The sequence below is a fragment of the Solanum pennellii genome, chromosome 1 (genome assembly GCF_001406875.1).
Source record: "Solanum pennellii chromosome 1, SPENNV200".
NCBI lineage: Eukaryota > Viridiplantae > Streptophyta > Magnoliopsida > Solanales > Solanaceae > Solanum > Solanum pennellii.
Window position 1 is genome coordinate 91,066,165 of NC_028637.1, and position 18,483 is coordinate 91,084,647.

General features: G+C 36.6%; 2 protein-coding genes across 5 annotated transcripts in view; both read left to right on the forward strand.

Annotated features, from left to right (window-relative positions):
- LOC107030540 (callose synthase 2) overlaps nucleotides 1-15,585 on the forward strand; it is a 31,548-nt gene extending 15,963 nt beyond the window's left edge. For all 4 annotated transcript variants that reach the window (XM_015231827.2, XM_027914887.1, XM_015231820.2 and 1 more), the window contains exons 20-44: nucleotides 748-829; nucleotides 942-991; nucleotides 1,081-1,167; nucleotides 1,590-1,724; nucleotides 1,804-1,898; nucleotides 2,088-2,172; nucleotides 2,268-2,428; nucleotides 2,533-2,656; nucleotides 2,738-2,835; nucleotides 2,917-3,040; nucleotides 3,673-3,824; nucleotides 10,108-10,217; nucleotides 10,322-10,447; nucleotides 10,545-10,613; nucleotides 10,698-10,887; nucleotides 10,978-11,134; nucleotides 11,633-11,752; nucleotides 11,841-11,956; nucleotides 12,101-12,184; nucleotides 12,729-12,841; nucleotides 12,919-13,148; nucleotides 13,245-14,042; nucleotides 14,131-14,181; nucleotides 14,783-14,968; nucleotides 15,053-15,585. In XM_015231827.2, the coding sequence (XP_015087313.1) occupies nucleotides 748-829; nucleotides 942-991; nucleotides 1,081-1,167; nucleotides 1,590-1,724; nucleotides 1,804-1,898; nucleotides 2,088-2,172; nucleotides 2,268-2,428; nucleotides 2,533-2,656; nucleotides 2,738-2,835; nucleotides 2,917-3,040; nucleotides 3,673-3,824; nucleotides 10,108-10,217; nucleotides 10,322-10,447; nucleotides 10,545-10,613; nucleotides 10,698-10,887; nucleotides 10,978-11,134; nucleotides 11,633-11,752; nucleotides 11,841-11,956; nucleotides 12,101-12,184; nucleotides 12,729-12,841; nucleotides 12,919-13,148; nucleotides 13,245-14,042; nucleotides 14,131-14,181; nucleotides 14,783-14,968; nucleotides 15,053-15,301 (3,792 nt within the window). In that variant the 3' untranslated portion in view covers nucleotides 15,302-15,585. The remainder of the gene's footprint in view (nucleotides 1-747; nucleotides 830-941; nucleotides 992-1,080; nucleotides 1,168-1,589; nucleotides 1,725-1,803; nucleotides 1,899-2,087; nucleotides 2,173-2,267; nucleotides 2,429-2,532; nucleotides 2,657-2,737; nucleotides 2,836-2,916; nucleotides 3,041-3,672; nucleotides 3,825-10,107; nucleotides 10,218-10,321; nucleotides 10,448-10,544; nucleotides 10,614-10,697; nucleotides 10,888-10,977; nucleotides 11,135-11,632; nucleotides 11,753-11,840; nucleotides 11,957-12,100; nucleotides 12,185-12,728; nucleotides 12,842-12,918; nucleotides 13,149-13,244; nucleotides 14,043-14,130; nucleotides 14,182-14,782; nucleotides 14,969-15,052) is intronic.
- A 611-nt stretch (nucleotides 15,586-16,196) lies between these two features.
- On the forward strand, nucleotides 16,197-17,357 carry LOC107024839. The gene has a single exon (XM_027914895.1). It carries the CDS (start codon nucleotides 16,333-16,335, stop codon nucleotides 17,158-17,160), a length of 828 nt encoding a protein of 275 aa, XP_027770696.1. The 5' UTR covers nucleotides 16,197-16,332; the 3' UTR covers nucleotides 17,161-17,357.
- The last annotated feature ends 1,126 nt before the right edge of the window (nucleotides 17,358-18,483 follow it).

The following is an 18,483-nucleotide window of genomic DNA, read 5'->3' on the forward strand; positions in this document are numbered from 1 at the left end:
GGGGGGGGGGGGAGTAGTAAAAATAAGTTTAACATTTTTAAGAAAAATAAATTTAAAAAAAAATAATTTTTGAGGCTTTGGGGTTGTGGGGTGGGGGTGCGGGGGGTGAAGAGTGAGGTAAGAGATTTTGCTTTTAAAGCTTTTGACATGATCCTATAATAATGATATGGGTAAATATGGATGCCCATCTTATCCGTTGGGTAACTCGTTTTTACCCATTTAAAATATGAGTGGAGTCGAGTATTTCATCTATTATTATTTAACTCGTTTTCGATCGATTCATATTAGACTCGACCCGTTCGTTTGCCAGTTCTAGAAGAGACTTGTATTTTATTTGTCATAGCCTCTCTATAGTTTGAAAATGGTCAATTTCTTTTCTAGAAACTAAAATTTAGGAAGACAACTGCAATATGAACTGTGCTTCAACCACACAGTCTCTTTTTATATTGTTTCTAGTTGTTTTTCCATGTAATAGCTTACGAGGAAAGAAACCTAAGGTACTTGCATGAATTAATCCGAAACTTGAATATTTTGTCATCTAGTCCCAGACCATTATTGAATCTTTTCATCTATTTCAAGGCCATTATTCATACTCCATGGGTAGCATAAATTTGTTAGTTGAAAAATATCTGCTGTTTAATCATCTTCATGCAAATTTATTTTGATATCACTTTTTTGTCTACACACATGTCAAATATTGGCTCTCAAAATACATGATGAAAATCTTGAAATGTTTTACTTTTGCAGATACAACCTCTTGTAGGTCCAACAAAAGATATCATGAAAGTTCGCATCGGTGTTTATAAATGGCATGAATTCTTCCCTCGAGGTACTCAAATGGAAGTCAAATTGAATATTAACATATACATGAGGATACACTTATACGCTGAAGTAGAGATTTGTTAATTAATACTGTTTTTCTTATGGTTGGATACTTGCAGCAAAAAACAATATCGGTGTCGTGATTGCACTATGGGCTCCTGTTATTCTTGTATGCATATCCATTTGCATGCTTCTCATTCTTTTAGCTTCTCCGTTTTCACCTTTTCTGTACAAAATCTTAATTGAAGACTATTCCAGGTCTATTTCATGGACACTCAGATTTGGTATGCTATTTTCTCTACCATATTTGGAGGCATCTATGGCGCGTTTCGGCGTCTTGGAGAGGTTGGTAGAGCTTCCACCCACTAATTGACGTTAGTTACTTAGGTCGCTTCCCATATAATTTATAAGCTTTATGTTGGATGCTATGAAATTCTCTCTCAATTAATATCTTCTCCTACATGCTTGTTTGTTTGGATCATCTCAATGTCAGATGTATGTTTATTTATCTACCAGAATCCTATGCATCATTTGAGTATCACATAGATTTTAGAAAGTATGCATGTAGTAAATGATATTTATACAATCTATGAGATGCATAGTTTTATGAATGCTGTTCAAAGATCGCTAGCATATGAGGTAATTAAGATAAGATTTTCTTTTCTACCGAAGTCTGCCTTCCATCTTGAATTCCATTGGTTTTCCACAGTTCACTAATGTTTTTCTGTTTTGGGGTGATAAGTTCTCTTCCTGTCTTATGCTTTCAGATTCGCACGTTGGGAATGCTTAGATCGCGGTTTCAGTCACTGCCAGGAGCATTTAATGCTTGCTTGATCCCAGTGGAAAAGGATGAAAAACGTAAAAAGGGACTTAAAGCCACATTATCTAAGAAATTTGATGAGGTCAAGCCCTAGACATCTCTTTCCATTGACTATGTAGAGATCAGTGTTAATATTTTGTTAATTTTGTTGGTCCTTGCAGGTCACTTCTAGTCGAGGAAAGGAGGCTGCAAGGTTTGCTCAAATGTGGAACAAAATAATAGAGAGTTTCAGGGAGGAGGATCTGATAAATAATAGGTACTGTTATAATGGTGGTAGAGGCAAACAATCCTTTTCTTGAGAGCTTGGATGCGCTGGTTTCCTCCTTATGTAGTTTCATGTTTTGTTTATTGTTTCTTTTCCGATTTCCTTCTCTTCCCTTTTGTTATATCCCTCTCTTCTCCCTTGCAATATTACTCTTACAGAGTTAACTTGCTGTGCTTACAGGGAAAGGAACTTATTGCTTGTGCCATATTGGGCTGACCCTGATCTAGACCTTATCCAGTGGCCTCCATTTCTCTTAGCTAGCAAGGTTTGGGATCTTACAAGCTTCTTTATTTTCTAAACCTTAAGGAAATTCAATGATAACCTTATTAAGTGGTGTTTATCTCACATGACTGCTATTAGCTTCCTATTGCGTTGGATATGGCTAAAGATTGCAATGGAAGAGATCGTGAGCTGAACAAAAGGTTGAATGCGGACAGTTATATGCGCAGTGCCATTCGTGAGTGCTATGCTTCATGTAAAAGCATTATAAATGTTTTGGTCTTAGGTGAACGTGAACAGCTGTAAGTTTCCATCTGTTACATAAACTTATTCGGCAAACTTGCAGAGAACAGTTATGACTCCTTGAACTGTTTCTAATTATTTAATTGTAAATCAATATTTTCAGGGTGATACAGGAAATTTTCTCAAAAGTTGATGAACACATAGCTGACGGTAATCTGATAAAAGAGTTTAACATGAGCGCACTACCTACCCTCTACGAACAATTTGTGCGGCTTATTGATTTTTTGGTAATAGTACCCTATACAAAATTTTCAGCTAAGAATTGAGTGTTTCATAGAGTTCTACTAAAGTGTTGCTTAATTCCACAGAAAGAAAACAAAAAGGAGGACAAGGATCATGTAGTTATTCTCTTGCTTGATATGTTAGAAGTTGTGACCCGTGACATAATGGAAGACTCTGTTCCTAGGTAGATAATGAGGGAGCAAGTTTCTTTCTTCTTTGTTTGATTGTTGATCATTTTGTTTATTTTCATAACTCCTTGTTGTAGTTTGTTAGATTCCACCCATGGTGGCTCCTATGGGATGCATGATGGAATGATTCCAAATGCAAAATATCAGCTCTTTGGCACCCTTAATTTTCCTGTAACAGAAACAGAAGCATGGAAGGAAAAGGTGATCAGCTAAATCAAGTAACATATTATAAGTGTTCTGTTTTGTTGCATGATATAGTTTCAGACTATAACTGGATTATAATATACGATAGAAAATATGAGATGACAGGTCAAATTCCATAGCATGATAAATATGGTAAGGGACTAAGGTTGATTCAAAATAAGCAAGTGGAAGAACTGAAACACAGTTTTTGTCTGTGTGCCCCTTGTTCAATTATATGTAGCGATTTTCTGATACAACAATCTTAAAAAGATGTTCTCTTCACTCAGTCATCGAGTGTTGTGAGATTTGAAATGAAAACCACTATATGTGTCTGTGTTTACAAATGTGCTCATGTGGATGGGTGCGAGCATGTATGTATGTGTTTGTATATATATCTTTCACATGCCATAAAAGCATGCTGTGAGATTTGGAGTGAAGAATGTGTAGGACAATCTTAGAATGATGTGTGTGCACGTGGGCATAAAGAGAGAGAGAGAACGCTAAGGTTGGAAGAAAAAGTATCAAAATCTAGTGCCAGGTTATTGTTACTAGGTGAAACCCTTTCAATAACTTCGCTTCAAATTTGGTAAAGGAGAGTCTTCAGTTATCTTCTTTGATCCACACTCATATGAAGCTTCTCGTTCTTCCAGATTAGAAGGCTTCACATGCTGCTAACTGATAAGGAATCGGCCATGGATGTGCCAACCAATTTGGAAGCTAGACGGCGCATCTCGTTCTTCTCAAATTCATTGTTTATGGACATGCCTCACGCCCCCAAAGTTCGCAATATGCTTTCCTTTTCGTAAGTTTTCTGATTAAAACATTAGTTGTCAATTGATACGTAATCACAGTGCATCATGATACTATTGTGGGGATGTTAGTTAAAACTCCGTCATGATACTATTGTGGGGATGTTAGTTAAAACTCAATTTATTCCTGTATAGCTTGTTGGTATTATGAAGCCTGTTTCAGAAAGAAAAGAAGATCAGAGATTCTGGAGAAAATAAATTTATGACTATCATATGAATGTTTTTAAGACTCTAACGAGATGGAGTTAAGGTCATTAATGATAGAGCAAGGCTTGCTCTTTGTGGGTACGACACTAAAACATGTTATGTCTTTATATAAACTTTGGTTTGGTTTCATTTCCCTTGGAAATGTTCTCATACAAGAATCTAACTCTTGTTTAAGTTATCAGTAAAATGGATAAACTAGTCTTGCTTTATCCTTGTGAAATTGAATAATAGTTGTGTAGGAGCTCATCTGCACCCATAAATTCTATTAGGTAGAGTACATTTACAAAGCTAACATATAAGAAACACTATATACAGTTTAGTTGATACGCTACATAACATTTACGTTTAAGACCCTCTACCCCCTCCATCTAGAACTTCCAAGAGCTTTACTGGAAGTATCTGCCAGTTGATCATTTGAATTAACATATGCAGCCATAGTATCCCTGGATTGCAACTTCTATCTAACAAACTGCCAATCAACTCAATGTGTTTAGTCCTTTAGTGAGAAGTTGTAGCTATAACTGCCTTTCTATTACAATATGACTTGATGATTGTTCTATTAACTCCCAAAGCAACTGCTTCAATCACAACAATTCAGATGTAGTTTAAGGCTATGGCCTATACTCTGCCTCACTGCTTCAACACTTGGTCGAGCACCACATTTTTATTTTTATTTTAAATTTTCTCCAAGAGGCCAGATTTCCTCCAATCAATCTACAATTCCTACTGATGTGGAACCATCACAATGTATCCAACTGCTGCTGTATGAACTCCATCCTCATACAGTAGGACTATCTGACCTACTCCCTGTAGCACTATTAAGGTACTTACAACATCTCAATGAGTGTCAATTGGAGAATCTAGAAATTGACTTACAACGCTCACCGGGAAAGAAATGTCCGGGCTGGTAACTATAAGTTCGATTTGCAACCAATCAATGATATCTCCCAACATCTAGGAAGGGCTTCCCTCCGCTGCTACCAAGTTGACATTAGGATCATTGACATTTCCATGGGCTTATACTCCAGTCTACTAAGATGTCTAACAGATACCTTCACTATGATATGTTTTTTTATAAGGTTAACTATCTTATTATCAATATGGGAAATTTTCCCATATACATGCAGTATACTAAATAGTGGAGAATCTACAATTTATATGATGATAACGGCATGGATAACATAGATCATATATATGCTTTAGAAGAGCTTGATGGACACCAAATAAAGACATAATGTGTTGAAGGTCCATCAAAATGAAGAGGATGGAGAAAAAAGCTATGTGTGCAAGTGGCCATCTCTTAAATTCAAGAAATCACAAAAGAAGGCAATCAAACAAGGCCCTTATATAAATGAGGGTAAAATTGTCAAAAAAGTGTCTTCTTTATTTCCTTAGTATGTAGTAGTTTTATCATTTTGCAAGACTTAGATTATGAAGATCATGATGAATTGAATATTTGAGAGCTTTGAAGCTTGTAGTTTCTAGGTGTAGCCTAGCACTAGTGTAGTTCATAGTTGGTAATTGTAGTTGAGTGATTAAGATGGATTCCCAATATTGCTTGTGTTAACTTCTTATAGCTTAATCAATCATCGAGTTACCCTTTTTTGTGGATTCAATTTGGTTTTCTTATTTTTGATTGATTTTGGGTTTTTGTTATTTGATCCAATGTTCAAAGTTGGCTCTAGACTTTTCTTTATGTTCCAACTTTTGGTTCATCACCGACTACATGTATGAGATGATCAACAGACCACGGGGTCACCTGATGATACATGACTGTGGTGATGGGTAAGAGGTTCAATAGTTCCATTCCAATCTGATTTAATCTTTAATTGTCCTGAAATCCAAGATTCCATCATAGCTAGGCCTTGCGAGAATTCCTCCCATCATAAACCAAGTACGTACTAAGGGTTGCACCATGACTCAAACCCCATGTCTAAGTCAAGAATATTGTACCATTCTCGTACCAAACAGCGATCCTTTGGATCGGGATTCTTCCCTCATGATCGACCTCTACTAGTGGCTAGTCCCATATTTGACCATTGAGAAACGCCTTGGGTCATCCCAAACTGTCGAAGGACACCAAAGACGCATAAGGCTAGAAGCCTTCCAACCCAATTAGCTCAATGAAATAGTTCTGGTTGATTCTTAACAAAACTCAGTCATGGACCCATAGTAGTCGCCCATGAATACGATTCCCTATGAGGTGGGTCAGGAAAAGGTGCCACTCTTCTTCATCGTTTGGGTGTCCACATGCTCAATCTCATCGCATGACTTCTAATTTTGTTGCTTGAGTCCCCTTCAATGCCATTGTATGCCTGTCTTCGATAGAAGTGTTGCAACACCCAAATCTGTAGCAACAAGTTACTGCCCCTGAAGTGATCATATCTTTTAGAGCAAAGAGATAGAGATCGAAATATTTCTGCCAAGATCATAGGTTTGATGGTTACTCCAACAGGTCCTCTAAACATGTAAATGACCATAAGTTGGTGTATTGTTGACACAATCTCTTCTCTTTGGGAAGAACATAATTACCAAAAAGGCTTCCATGAAAACAATAACCCTGTGCCTTTCCCAATAAAACCTGGAAATGAAAAATTCTTGTTGGAACATATCATAGCTCTCTCAACGACCGAATCTTTTAAGGAGATATTCTAACTTGACCCATCCCTCATCGACTCTTCACAAACCTGGGCCTACTCTCAACCCCTAAGACTGGTGAAAACCAATTCCCGATGTAGTGCGCAAGGCCAAGGGTGCTCTGCTAGCCAATGGTAAATCAACAATTTGACTTATCTTCTCCAGCGTTGGTGGTATCTCGAAATCTGTGAACTCGAAAGTCACTATCGTTGGTTGCCAGAATTTGATCATCGAAGTAATGAGAAACTAATTTGCCCTCACATTCCGTAAACCAGTTAATGATCCCAAGTGCAGTATAATTTCATTTTCATATGCCACTCGGATGTTTTCCCACCAATCGTTCAAAATCCGGGGGATTTCAGTTATCATCCAGATATTAGAGAGGTTTTGGTTGATTTGCATTTGAAAGAAAAAAGGTATTTAGTCCTAATATCCTGAATCTATTACGATTTTAATACTTGGATCAATCAATTATGTTCATACAAATATATGTCCTTAGGTTTTAAAGAGAAACCCATTGACAAAAGGGTGGCTTCCTAAATGCTATTGTCCCGCCCAAGGTGTATGCAAAATGTCCTATGTCTAGAGTAAGATTTTTTCCCTAGATGATTGAGAGTGAGACTCAATAATTGCGAGAAGTCGCACAAAACTAAGGAATTCAAGAAAGTTACAGAGGAGTACAGGACACCCCTCCCGTGTGTTTGCCTACGGCCAAAGACTCGATAGGAAGTGCAAATGAAAAAGCAATAACAAGTAGTGTTTGATCAAACAAATAAGGAACACAAGTTTGGATTAGACTTGCGTCCTTTCAAACGAAGCATGATTATAAATAAAAAAAATATAACAAATAGTGTATTTAAAATAAACAATTAATCGCCAATTGGAAAAGGCATATTACCACGTGAACTGGAAGTTTTTATTGAAGATGCTTGCATGTTTGGGTCTCGGAAGGAGGTGGATTCAGTGGATCAAGTTTAGTGGATCAAGTTTTGCATCTCTGCTGTCAGATTCTCTGTCCTCATAAATGGTGCACCTAAAGGTTTTTTCCTTGCTCAAAGGGGTTTGAAGCGGGGAGATACCCTATCTCCTTTATCATTGTCATGGAGGGCCTAAATTACATGATAAAGGTGGCTTGAGAGAATGAATGCCTCAGGGGTTTTGAGGTAGCCAGAACTCAAACCTCAACATCAAATGGCAACATGGAAGTCACTCATTTATAGTATGCAGATGACACGTTAATATTTTGTGATGCTAATGAAAACTATTGGTATTAAGATCAATCTTAGTGCTGTTTGAAGGATTCTTTGCTTTGCATATCAACCTGAGAAAGAGTCAATTGTATTCTATTAGTAATGTCTCTAATGTGGAGGAACTGTCTTGGATTTTAGGAGGGAAAGTAGGTTTTTGGCTACCATTTATCTGGGCATGCCCTTAGGTGCTAAATCAAAGGCTTTGAACATCTGGAATCCCGTATTGAAAAGTGCGAGAAGAAGCTTACCTGATGGAAATCTCAATATATCTCCTTGGGAGGCAGAGTCACTCTCATTAATTATGTTTTGGATTCCTTGCCTACATATATGATGTCCATCTTCCCCATTCCTGACGGGGTGATACAAAGATTGGATATAAAATTAGGAGGGATTTCTTATGTAAAGGGACTGAGGACATTTAGTCAAGTGGAACAAGGTTCTCTGGGATCTAGGAAAAAGCAGAGCAAAGCCCTTAGACTAAAGTGGTTATGGAGGTATTCTCAAGAGCCTCAACCATACTGGGAAAAGTAATTCAAGCAAAATATGGGGTAAGCCTGTGGAAGTCCAGAATCTTGTGGCCTCTCTTGAAGATCAATACAACTATCAGGGTAGGCAATGACAATAAGACTTCATTTTGGGAGGATAAATGGTTGGGCATTACTGTTTGGAAAGAAAGAAATGCTAGATTTTTTGAGAGCAAGAGCTGTGGTCTTCAAAAGATCAAGCTAAATTGTATCAGGCTTTTTTGCTCTGGTGCAAACAGATGTATTTAGAGGACACTGAATCCATTATAGATATCCTAGGTTCCTGTTGGGATTCAGATTCAGTTTTCTTACTTTTTTGACAGTAAATATGGTTTCCAGTGCAACCCATGCACTGGTCCAATGAATATACACAAATGTTACCTTCTAAAAAGAATAATATGTTATGATTCTCCACAAAAATCTCCCAATCTTCTATATAAACTAAAATTTCATGGGTACACCAAAAAGAAACTAAAAATGAGAGGCTATTATTTAGGACCCACACACCCACTCCCCGCTTTTTGGAATGAAATCAAATTTTGGACTGGAGTTTGGCTCCTCATTTGTAGTTCTTCGCTCTAACCTTCAAACGACAGATGCCTTAGGCCTGCTTATTCACTCCTCACTCTCCAGATGTGGATAGGTTACCAAGACCATTAGTACACACCTGAATTACAGTGTTAAACTTTGGTCTAGATGTTGGTACAAGTGGTCAAACTACTGAGTAGACACTTGGTTTTTAGTACAACACTTCTTATGATAAAGAAAAAAAGTTGTTCTTAGTATCGAGAAGTCCATTAAGTCCCAATGTTCAGTTAGATTCTTGAGCTAACACAAAATTTCTGAAGTGATTTTGTCCTTATCTGTAGCGTTATTATTTCTTGGCCACTATGATCGTTATAGAATTCTGAAGATACTGAACCTTCTTCTAGTAGAATTGTGAAGATACTGAACTCTAGCATGAAGTGATATTTTTCTTAGATGCTGCTCTTTTTTCAAAACGAAACAAAACTTTTGACCTCATTGATGATGTCAACTTGTGTGATTGTCACAACTGTTGACCTCGTGCCTGGCGAAGCTATAATTACATCAAATTGAGATCTAAATCAATGCTATTATTTGTTCTAGTGAGTGGTTACTGCCCGATATAAGGTGACGATTCAGTTGTAATATGACAAGCTAAATGCATTATGGATTGCTGCTCGAAGTCAGTCTGGACAGATCTACGGAATGATGATGGATGTTAGTTTCTCTCTTTGGTGATGATTGCATGGAATCTAGGGGAGCTTGGAACAGTGGTTTTACTGGAATTGAAGAGACGAGTTTCAAAGAAAAAATTAAAGATGATTTTATAGGAGAGATTAGTATGATCTTACATGTCTAAACTCTCAACAGAAAAAACCTAGTGTTAGCACTTAGTCAGTTAGATGAGTGGTCTTTTCCCTGGTATGCTTATTCCCTTAGCCTTCATCTAATAAATTATTATGTTATCAAAACAAATTTATATGTGTTCTCCATGAACTTGCAACCATTGGGACCTAGTTCACTTCGGTTTACATCTTTCATCCGTGTGCATTATGTCATAGAAGTCAATTACTTTAACTTGGACCAATTGACTTCTTTTCTCTAATTATATGTGATATTTTTTCGCTTTTTAGTATTTTGACACCTTACTTCAACGAGGAGGTTCTTTTCTCAATAAATTCACTGGAAAGGCCAAATGAAGATGGTGTTTCTATACTGTTTTATTTGCAAAAGATATACCCAGGTTAGCTTTCTAATTGTAAACCTAAGCATGAAATGGACTTACCTTGACCTATTATGATTCCAAGTTATTCTTTATGTCTGATTTAATATGAAAATCCCTTGAAGATGAATGGGAGAACTTCCTTGAAAGGGTTGATTGTCTCACTGAGGACGGTCTTAGGGGTAACACTAGATTGGAAGAAGAACTCCGTCTCTGGGCATCATATAGAGGCCAAACATTGACTAAAACAGGTATTGTTAGCTTTATGCTTATTCTGACCTTCAGCAGCAGCATATTTTCTTGAGAAATTTCTTAATTTGGATGTGATTGATCAATTGTATTAAACAGTACGAGGTATGATGTACTATCGGCAAGCTTTGGAACTTCAGGCTTTTCTTGATATGGCAAAGGATGAAGGTGCGTACGAGAATTATTTCTATTCTTCCCATCATCTTGAAGAGTAGAGTTTGTCATGAATTGCAGTTTCTACATATTTTACAGAGTTAATGAAAGGCTATAAGGCTGCTGAATCTAATACTGATGAACAGCCAAAAAATGAGAGGTCCTTGATGTCACAATGTCAGGCAGTTGCAGACATGAAATTTACCTATGTGGTGTCATGCCAGCAATATGGCGTTCAGAAACGGTCTGCTGATCATCGTGCTCAAGACATTTTGAGACTAATGACAAAGTATGATCCAGAAAAAACAACTTGGTTTATTTTATGTTTTAAGTGTTTACTCTTTCATTTCTAAATTTTATTCCTTGTGTTTTTTGTAAGGTACCCTTCTCTTCGAGTAGCTTACATTGACGAGATTGACGAAACTGGCAAAGATAAATCAAACAGGACTGGTGATAATAAGGTTTATTATTCAGCCCTCGTGAAGGCTGTACCAAGGTCTGTGGACTCGGCAGAGCCAGATCAGAAGTTAGATCAGGTACCTATTGCAGGTGTTGAATTGGAACATTATGCATCACCTAGAAGCTAAAACAGATCACTTTTTCCTATTCTAGTTTCCCTTTTCTTTCTGGTTTGCCTTTTATTAAGAGTGTCATAGCAAGAGTTCATCTTAAGTTCTATTTTGGTCCTTGGATGTATGGTCCTGGTTTGTGGACTTCCTTTTATATAGTTTAGTTCTTTTGGCTAGATTGCATCTCTGCAAATTATTTTTGTCAATCTACATAGAGTTTGTGCTTGGATACTGAGAATCCGTACAATTGTTGCTGGAGATTATAATTATATACACTGTTCCAAATCGCACAATTGTTTCCCGAGATTATAATTATATATCTCTTCTCAGTTACAAAAAGCAGGTAAAATCTCAAACTTTTATTCATCAGCTACAAACTGGCTCTTACGTTGTAGATACATCTGCATTTTCTGGTCCATATATTACTTATTCTCTACAATCAACTTCTGAAATATTTTTGTCTAGGTTATTTATCGAATAAAACTTCCTGGGCCTGCTATATTGGGAGAAGGAAAGCCAGAGAATCAAAATCATGCGATTATATTTACTCGTGGGGAAGGATTGCAAACAATAGATATGAACCAGGTAGGTATCTGATACGATTCTCATTTTACTATGAGAAAAAGTTGGCATGTTTGGTTTGACGCCACATTATTACTTTTTCAATCAAAAGGATAACTACATGGAAGAAGCCCTTAAGATGAGGAATTTGTTGCAAGAATTTTTGAAAAAGAATGGAGTGAGAAATCCAACTATTCTGGGATTGCGGGAGCATATTTTCACTGGCAGGTATGGAGATGGGCCTTTCTAGCGAGCCAATAACTTTTTGTTGCTACTATGGAAATGGAGAAAGATTATACTTGTGCATGAGAATTTCGTCTTGACAGTGAAATGTAATTTCTTATGAGCTAACGTTTTGATTTCTCGATGCAGTGTTTCTTCACTAGCATGGTTTATGTCAAATCAGGAAACCAGCTTTGTTACAATTGGGCAAAGATTGTTGGCCAATCCATTGAAGTAAGTAGCCAAGAACTAGTTAAGATGTGAAGTATCAACTCTTCTGTTGAGTGCCAACTTGAACTGTTATATGCTAGTAGAATTTTGCCCTCCTCTCTCTTCTTTTCTGTTTTCTGTTCTGTAAGTAGCCTACTGATTACAGGAGTTATTTTCTAATGCACTGAAATCATGCTTTTCTTCTCTCTTTTCTCTCTCCGTTTATATCCATTCTCCTTGTTCTTAGTCCCTTGTGTAGCCAGAGGCTAAATATCTGATATTTAGTACTTGAACGCCTTTTCATGTCTAGTTGCCTAGGTGAACTACTTATGAAAGTTAATGAACCTTCTTCTAGGTTATCCTACTTGTCGCCCTGTGACTAATTTTTACTTGGTAAGGTTTGATTGCCTATTTGTAATCGTAGGATAAAGTGATGCAACATCCTATTTCAAGCTGTAGTTGCATGGATTCTGGATCATAGTAATGCGCATATGTCTTTTCATCCGAGTAGGTCAAAAAGGTTTTACTGACATGAAGTTTCTCGTCTATTTTGGATGCTTTGTCTCAGAGTACGTTTCCACTATGGTCATCCTGATGTATTCGATAGATTGTTTCATTTAACAAGAGGTGGTGTGAGCAAGGCTTCCAAAGTCATCAACCTAAGTGAAGACATATTTGCCGGTATTTGAAAACCCACATACTTTGACACGTAAATCCTGTAGTTTTGTCTACTCTTACAAATTTTGTTGCATCGTTAGGTTTTAATTCTACCCTACGGGGGGGTAATGTTACTCACCATGAGTACATCCAAGTTGGTAAAGGAAGAGATGTTGGCCTTAACCAAATTTCACTGTTTGAGGCAAAGATAGCTAATGGAAATGGTGAGCAGACAATGAGTCGTGATGTATACAGGCTTGGACACCGATTTGATTTCTTCCGTATGCTATCATGCTTCTTCACCACTATAGGATTCTACTTTACTACCTTGGTACTGCTCAACTGCTTCTCCAGTTTAGACTTCCATGATCGTAACCGGGTTTATTCTCTTTATAGTCAATCTAAATGAACGTATCTTCTTTGGCAGATAACCGTCGTTATTGTATATGTATTTCTTTATGGTCGACTGTATCTTGTCGTCAGTGGGCTTGAAGAAGGATTGAGTTCACACCCAGCTATTCGAAATAATAAGCCTCTTCAAGTTGCTCTTGCCTCTCAGTCTTTTGTGCAAATTGGCTTATTGATGGCATTGCCCATGATGATGGAGATAGGCCTTGAGAGGGGCTTCCGCAATGCCTTAACTGATTTTGTGCTGATGCAACTACAGCTTGCTCCAGTTTTCTTTACATTTTCTCTTGGAACAAGGACCCACTATTATGGGAGAACATTGCTCCATGGGGGTGCTCAATACAGAGGCACTGGTCGTGGCTTTGTTGTATTTCACGCTAAATTTGCTGAAAACTATCGTTTGTACTCCCGAAGCCATTTTGTCAAGGGAATTGAACTGATGATTCTACTTCTTGTGTACCATATATTTGGTAGATCATACAGAGATATGGTGGCATATGTTCTTATAACCGCATCTATATGGTTCCTGGTTGTTACATGGCTCTTTGCCCCATTCTTGTTCAATCCTTCTGGATTCGAGTGGCAAAAGATTGTTGATGACTGGACAGACTGGAATAAATGGATAAACAATCGTGGTGGTATCGGTGTATCGCCAGAAAAAAGCTGGGAATCTTGGTGGGAGAAAGAACATGAGCATCTTTATCATTCAGGGCTCCGTGGCACTGTAGTGGAGATATTATTATCATTGCGCTTTTTTATATATCAATACGGACTTGTATATCACCTCACAATTTTGAACAACGAAACAAGTTTCCTGGTACGTCCTTAGTTTGCATTTCAGTTTGCAGAAATGATCAACTGAAATATTCAAGTACTGACTCCTTTTGTTTCTGCTGCATATTCAGGTTTACGGTGTGTCTTGGATCGTCATTTTCGTGATATTAGCAGTAATGAAGGTGAGTTCTAAAATGTCACTTTCTTATTGTATTCATTGATAAGTTCCCCCAGCATCTCAGAAGTTAAAGAGATCCACAATCTTATATCATAAAAACGTAAAAAGAATACATGACTTAGTATGTGATGGTTACCTGTTTTTAGCTATAATTTATGGTTACAAATACTAACCTTTTTCTTTTACAGGAGATTTAACTTTTGGATTACAATTTCCATCTATTCACATATTTTCTCGCATCTTATTTATCTCTGTTTTGCACCAGTGGAGTTCATTTGCATAATAGTACTGCCTTGAACATTGTGTTTTTGAGGCTTAGTAGATGCTCTCTATGTTATAACAATGTTTTTCCTTAAAAATCCAACTATTGGTAATTACTGAGATCAGATGATTCAATAAAATGTATTCAACGATGGTCAGTTTAATTGAAGTATGATTATGATTTGATTTAAATCAGTCGATTTCTGAACTTCTTGACTTGTGCCCTTTACCCGAGGGCAGACTGCAAAATCATGGGAAGGAGTAGTTTGCTTGCTTTTCCTCCGTCAGTTTTGCTTGCTGCACTTCTGGTGTTTGTGCTTATTGCCTTTCTTCGTTCATTGCAGGTTGTGTCCGTCGGAAGGAAGAAATTCAGTGCTGATTTTCAGCTTGTGTTTCGTTTGATCGAAGGCTTCATTTTCCTCTCCTTTATTTCCCTACTCATCAGTTTGATTGTTATTCTACACCTGAAATTTCGTGATATTATTGTTTGCATTCTCGCGTTCATGCCTACCGGTTGGGGAATGCTTATGGTGAGTGCCACAACCATTCCTTTGTGTCTTAGGCACTCTCTTTCGTTCTTCTGTGCAGTCTTCATCCTGCTTTAATTATTTCAGATTGCTCAAGCTTTGAAGCCTTGGATTCGACGTGGTGGCTTTTGGGGGTCTGTCAGGACACTTGCCCGTGGTTATGAAATTATAATGGGGTTGCTCTTGTTCACGCCCATTGCATTCTTGGCTTGGTTTCCATTTGTTTCAGAGTTCCAAACCCGAATGTTGTTCAACCAAGCATTCAGTAGAGGTCTGCAGATTTCTCGTATTCTTGGTGGACCAAAGAAGGATCGTTCCTCGAGTAACAAAGAGTAGTTTTCAATGCTAAAATACTACTCATTTCCAGATCGATCCTGCTGAAGAATATATTCATGTAAATATTATGTATCTTAGTTCATGTACACAATTTCAGGTAGCTTGTGTATATAATATAGTTTCTGCAATTTGTCCAGATGATTTGTACAGGATACATATTTGAGTTCAAAAGGAGAGGGTTTGGTATGGATTAATTTATTAAAAGCTTGTTAGTGGGAATTTCCTTTTGTGTTTTCAAGTCCTTTTCACTTGGTGAGTAAGATTATAATATTCTTTTAGTTTGATATCATAGGAGTACCAAAAATTATTTATTATTTGCTCCATTACTCTTTTAACGTGCATATGGCATGGTTAAGTTTAGTTTATGAAAAATATGTAAAATTGAGGAAAATGACTTTTTAAATGAAGATCTTATTATATCGGATTTTACTCCATTCTTATCTTGTTCTTTGGATCTGGTTGTTTGGTACGTAGAATAAGGTAAATAATATAAGATTAGTTTTCTAATAAGATTTACTCTGATTGATAGATAATATTAAGATATATTCAAGCATAAACCTATATCATTTATCAAATATAGTAAAAATGTTATGACAAACTTAATACTAAAATATTATATCTTATCCATTTTAACTTGAACCCATTTTTGGACATGATAAATTATGAATTTAGAATCATTTAGTTTGTGTATTAAAACGACTTACTCTTTACCAAAAATAAAAATAGAAATACATGTCTTGTATTTATAAAGTCTTTATTTTAATGTATGATAATTTTTACAAATCGTGCAATAATGAGTATACGTATCATAATTACATTTTGGACCCCACTTGATGCGACCAGTGGTTCCATACTTATCTCATGCTTTAGCGTCATCCACGTGATTTACACGTGACTCCTCCTTCCCTTCTCTCTCCACATAACCCCAATTCACTCAGATTCACTTTATCTCCCATAACCATTTTTATGGTAAATTTTTCTGCGTATTTTTGAGTTTCAGGAGGAAACTCGCCGCCGACTGTTCGACGATCATGAACCAATCTCAGCTTCTGAACCGAAGTTACCACCCTTGGCCACCACCTTTACCACCACGGCCCACAATGGTACCGGAAAATCAACAAACTTTCCGTGTGTTACAAAGACCTTGTTTTACTCCCGGGAGCGTAAACAGGAGTGATTGGAAACTCCAAAACCTTTACAACTCCGATTTTCAGAAACCCCACCGTTTGAACAAACCCCGCCGGTTTTTTCAGAAGAAGAAACAGAGAGATAATTATCGTTTTACCCCTTTCACCCCGCATAACACGACATCGTTCCTAATCCGTGCGAAAAAATCCGGGGGACTTACTTCTTTGGTTTCCCCTTGTCCGGTGACTCCGGCTGTTTTACCGACGCCGAAGTTTTCCCCGGCGAGGGAGATTTTAGCTGATGTAGCGAAGGAAGAGTGGGGTGTAGACGGGTACGGGTCGATGAACGGGTTGATCCGGGTCCGATCACCTGAAAACGAGCCAGAAGAAGAAGATGAAGGAGAAGGGGTTATTGTATCCTGGAACAGTGATGTTGAGGAAGTGGAGAAGAGGTTAAGCCATGACTTGAGCCGTTTTGAGATGATATATGACCCGATAAATGGTGGGTTGGGTCGCGATACGTATGATTTTGGTTACAGAGTTGACGATGTGGAGGAACATATTGAGAGATTGGAGGAGGAAAACATGGAGTTGAAGGAGAAAATGTTTGTAATGGAGAGGGAATTGGAGGAATTGCGGAAAAGGGTTCGGTATTTGGAAGGTGAAGATGATAATGGAGATGGAAATGAGTCGGATAATGAAGCTGGTTCTGAGAAAAGTGTAGGAGATTGAGGTGGCGATGGAGATGGAGAAGAAGAAGAAGGATCTGTATAGTTTAGTTTTGTATCTAAGTGTAGATCTTAGATATTAATCTTATCTTTTAGTTGTTAACTTTTGATGAGTAGAAGTAATTGTAGTAGTAATCCTTTGATCTGACTAATAAAACTAGATCAACTTTGATTGCTCAATCAAGCTGAATATTTTAGTTAGTCACATGCTTAGTTTAATTGCAAGTTACCAGTCTTGAAGAAGGCCATCTAATTGATCATCGCTGTCTTACTCGAGACGAAGTACTTGTCGTCCCCAAACCAAGGGGTGAGAAAAAGACTCGAGTATTACTTCACCATTTTTTCTTTGTTACTTCTTCGATTATTTTTAAGTATAACGTATTTTTTCAAGTATCATGTATTTTTCAGGTGTTTTTTCATAGTTACCTTGTGTAAGCATTGATTGTTGGCCACTATAATCGTTCTAGACCATCATGATATTGTTACCAAATTATTTAGAATACAATGCAACATGTTTATTTAAGTACTAGTTTTCGGAACGTGCATTGCACCTTTGTCCCATACAATTATTATAAAGTTGAATTATTATATAGAAAATGTTGAATTTTAGAAATATTAGTTTTACCAATTTATATTTTATTCATTAAATAAATTTCATAATAATCGAATAGTACATTGACCATCAAGCAAGAAATATGGAAAAATAATTATACTACTATAGCATCTAATAATATGAATATATGTATATGACTTTATCCTTAATAATCTCTCATTACGCTCCATATTAGTAAATATACACAAATATGTAGCTACTTAAAGAAGGAAAAATAAAAGTAAATAAATATTATAAAAGTACATCTAAAAACGATCTAAATGTCATAAATTAGTAATTTCAGCACTAATAAAAATAGACTTATAATATTAATAATTTCATAGAAGATTATATTAAAGAAGTATAATCGGTAAAGAATACAAAAAAATTAAACAAATAAGAATAAATACAACATTCATATCCTTCTTAAAACTTTTATTATAACAATACATATAGTAAAAAGAAATACACAAGGAGTAGAGTTTTTTTTTCTCCCGTAACAAAAAAAAAAAGCAATCTAAAATGGTAAAGATAAAATTTATGATACAAAATATCATTCTATGAGGATCAACAAATATTAATATTTTAAAACAAAAAAAAAAGTACCTGAAAATTGCCTAATGATTCACATCAACACGAGGCAAGTGGTAAAGAAAAATTATTTTTTCATGATACATATATATAGCTAAAGATTCATTGGATAAGATGAAAAGGTGAATAGTTGTTTAAGTTAAT

Excerpts from the sequence above, each read along its gene's own strand:
- LOC107024839 (XM_027914895.1), top strand. The coding sequence starts at position 16,333 with ATGAACCAATCTCAGCTTCTGAACCGAAGTTACCACCCTTGGCCACCA.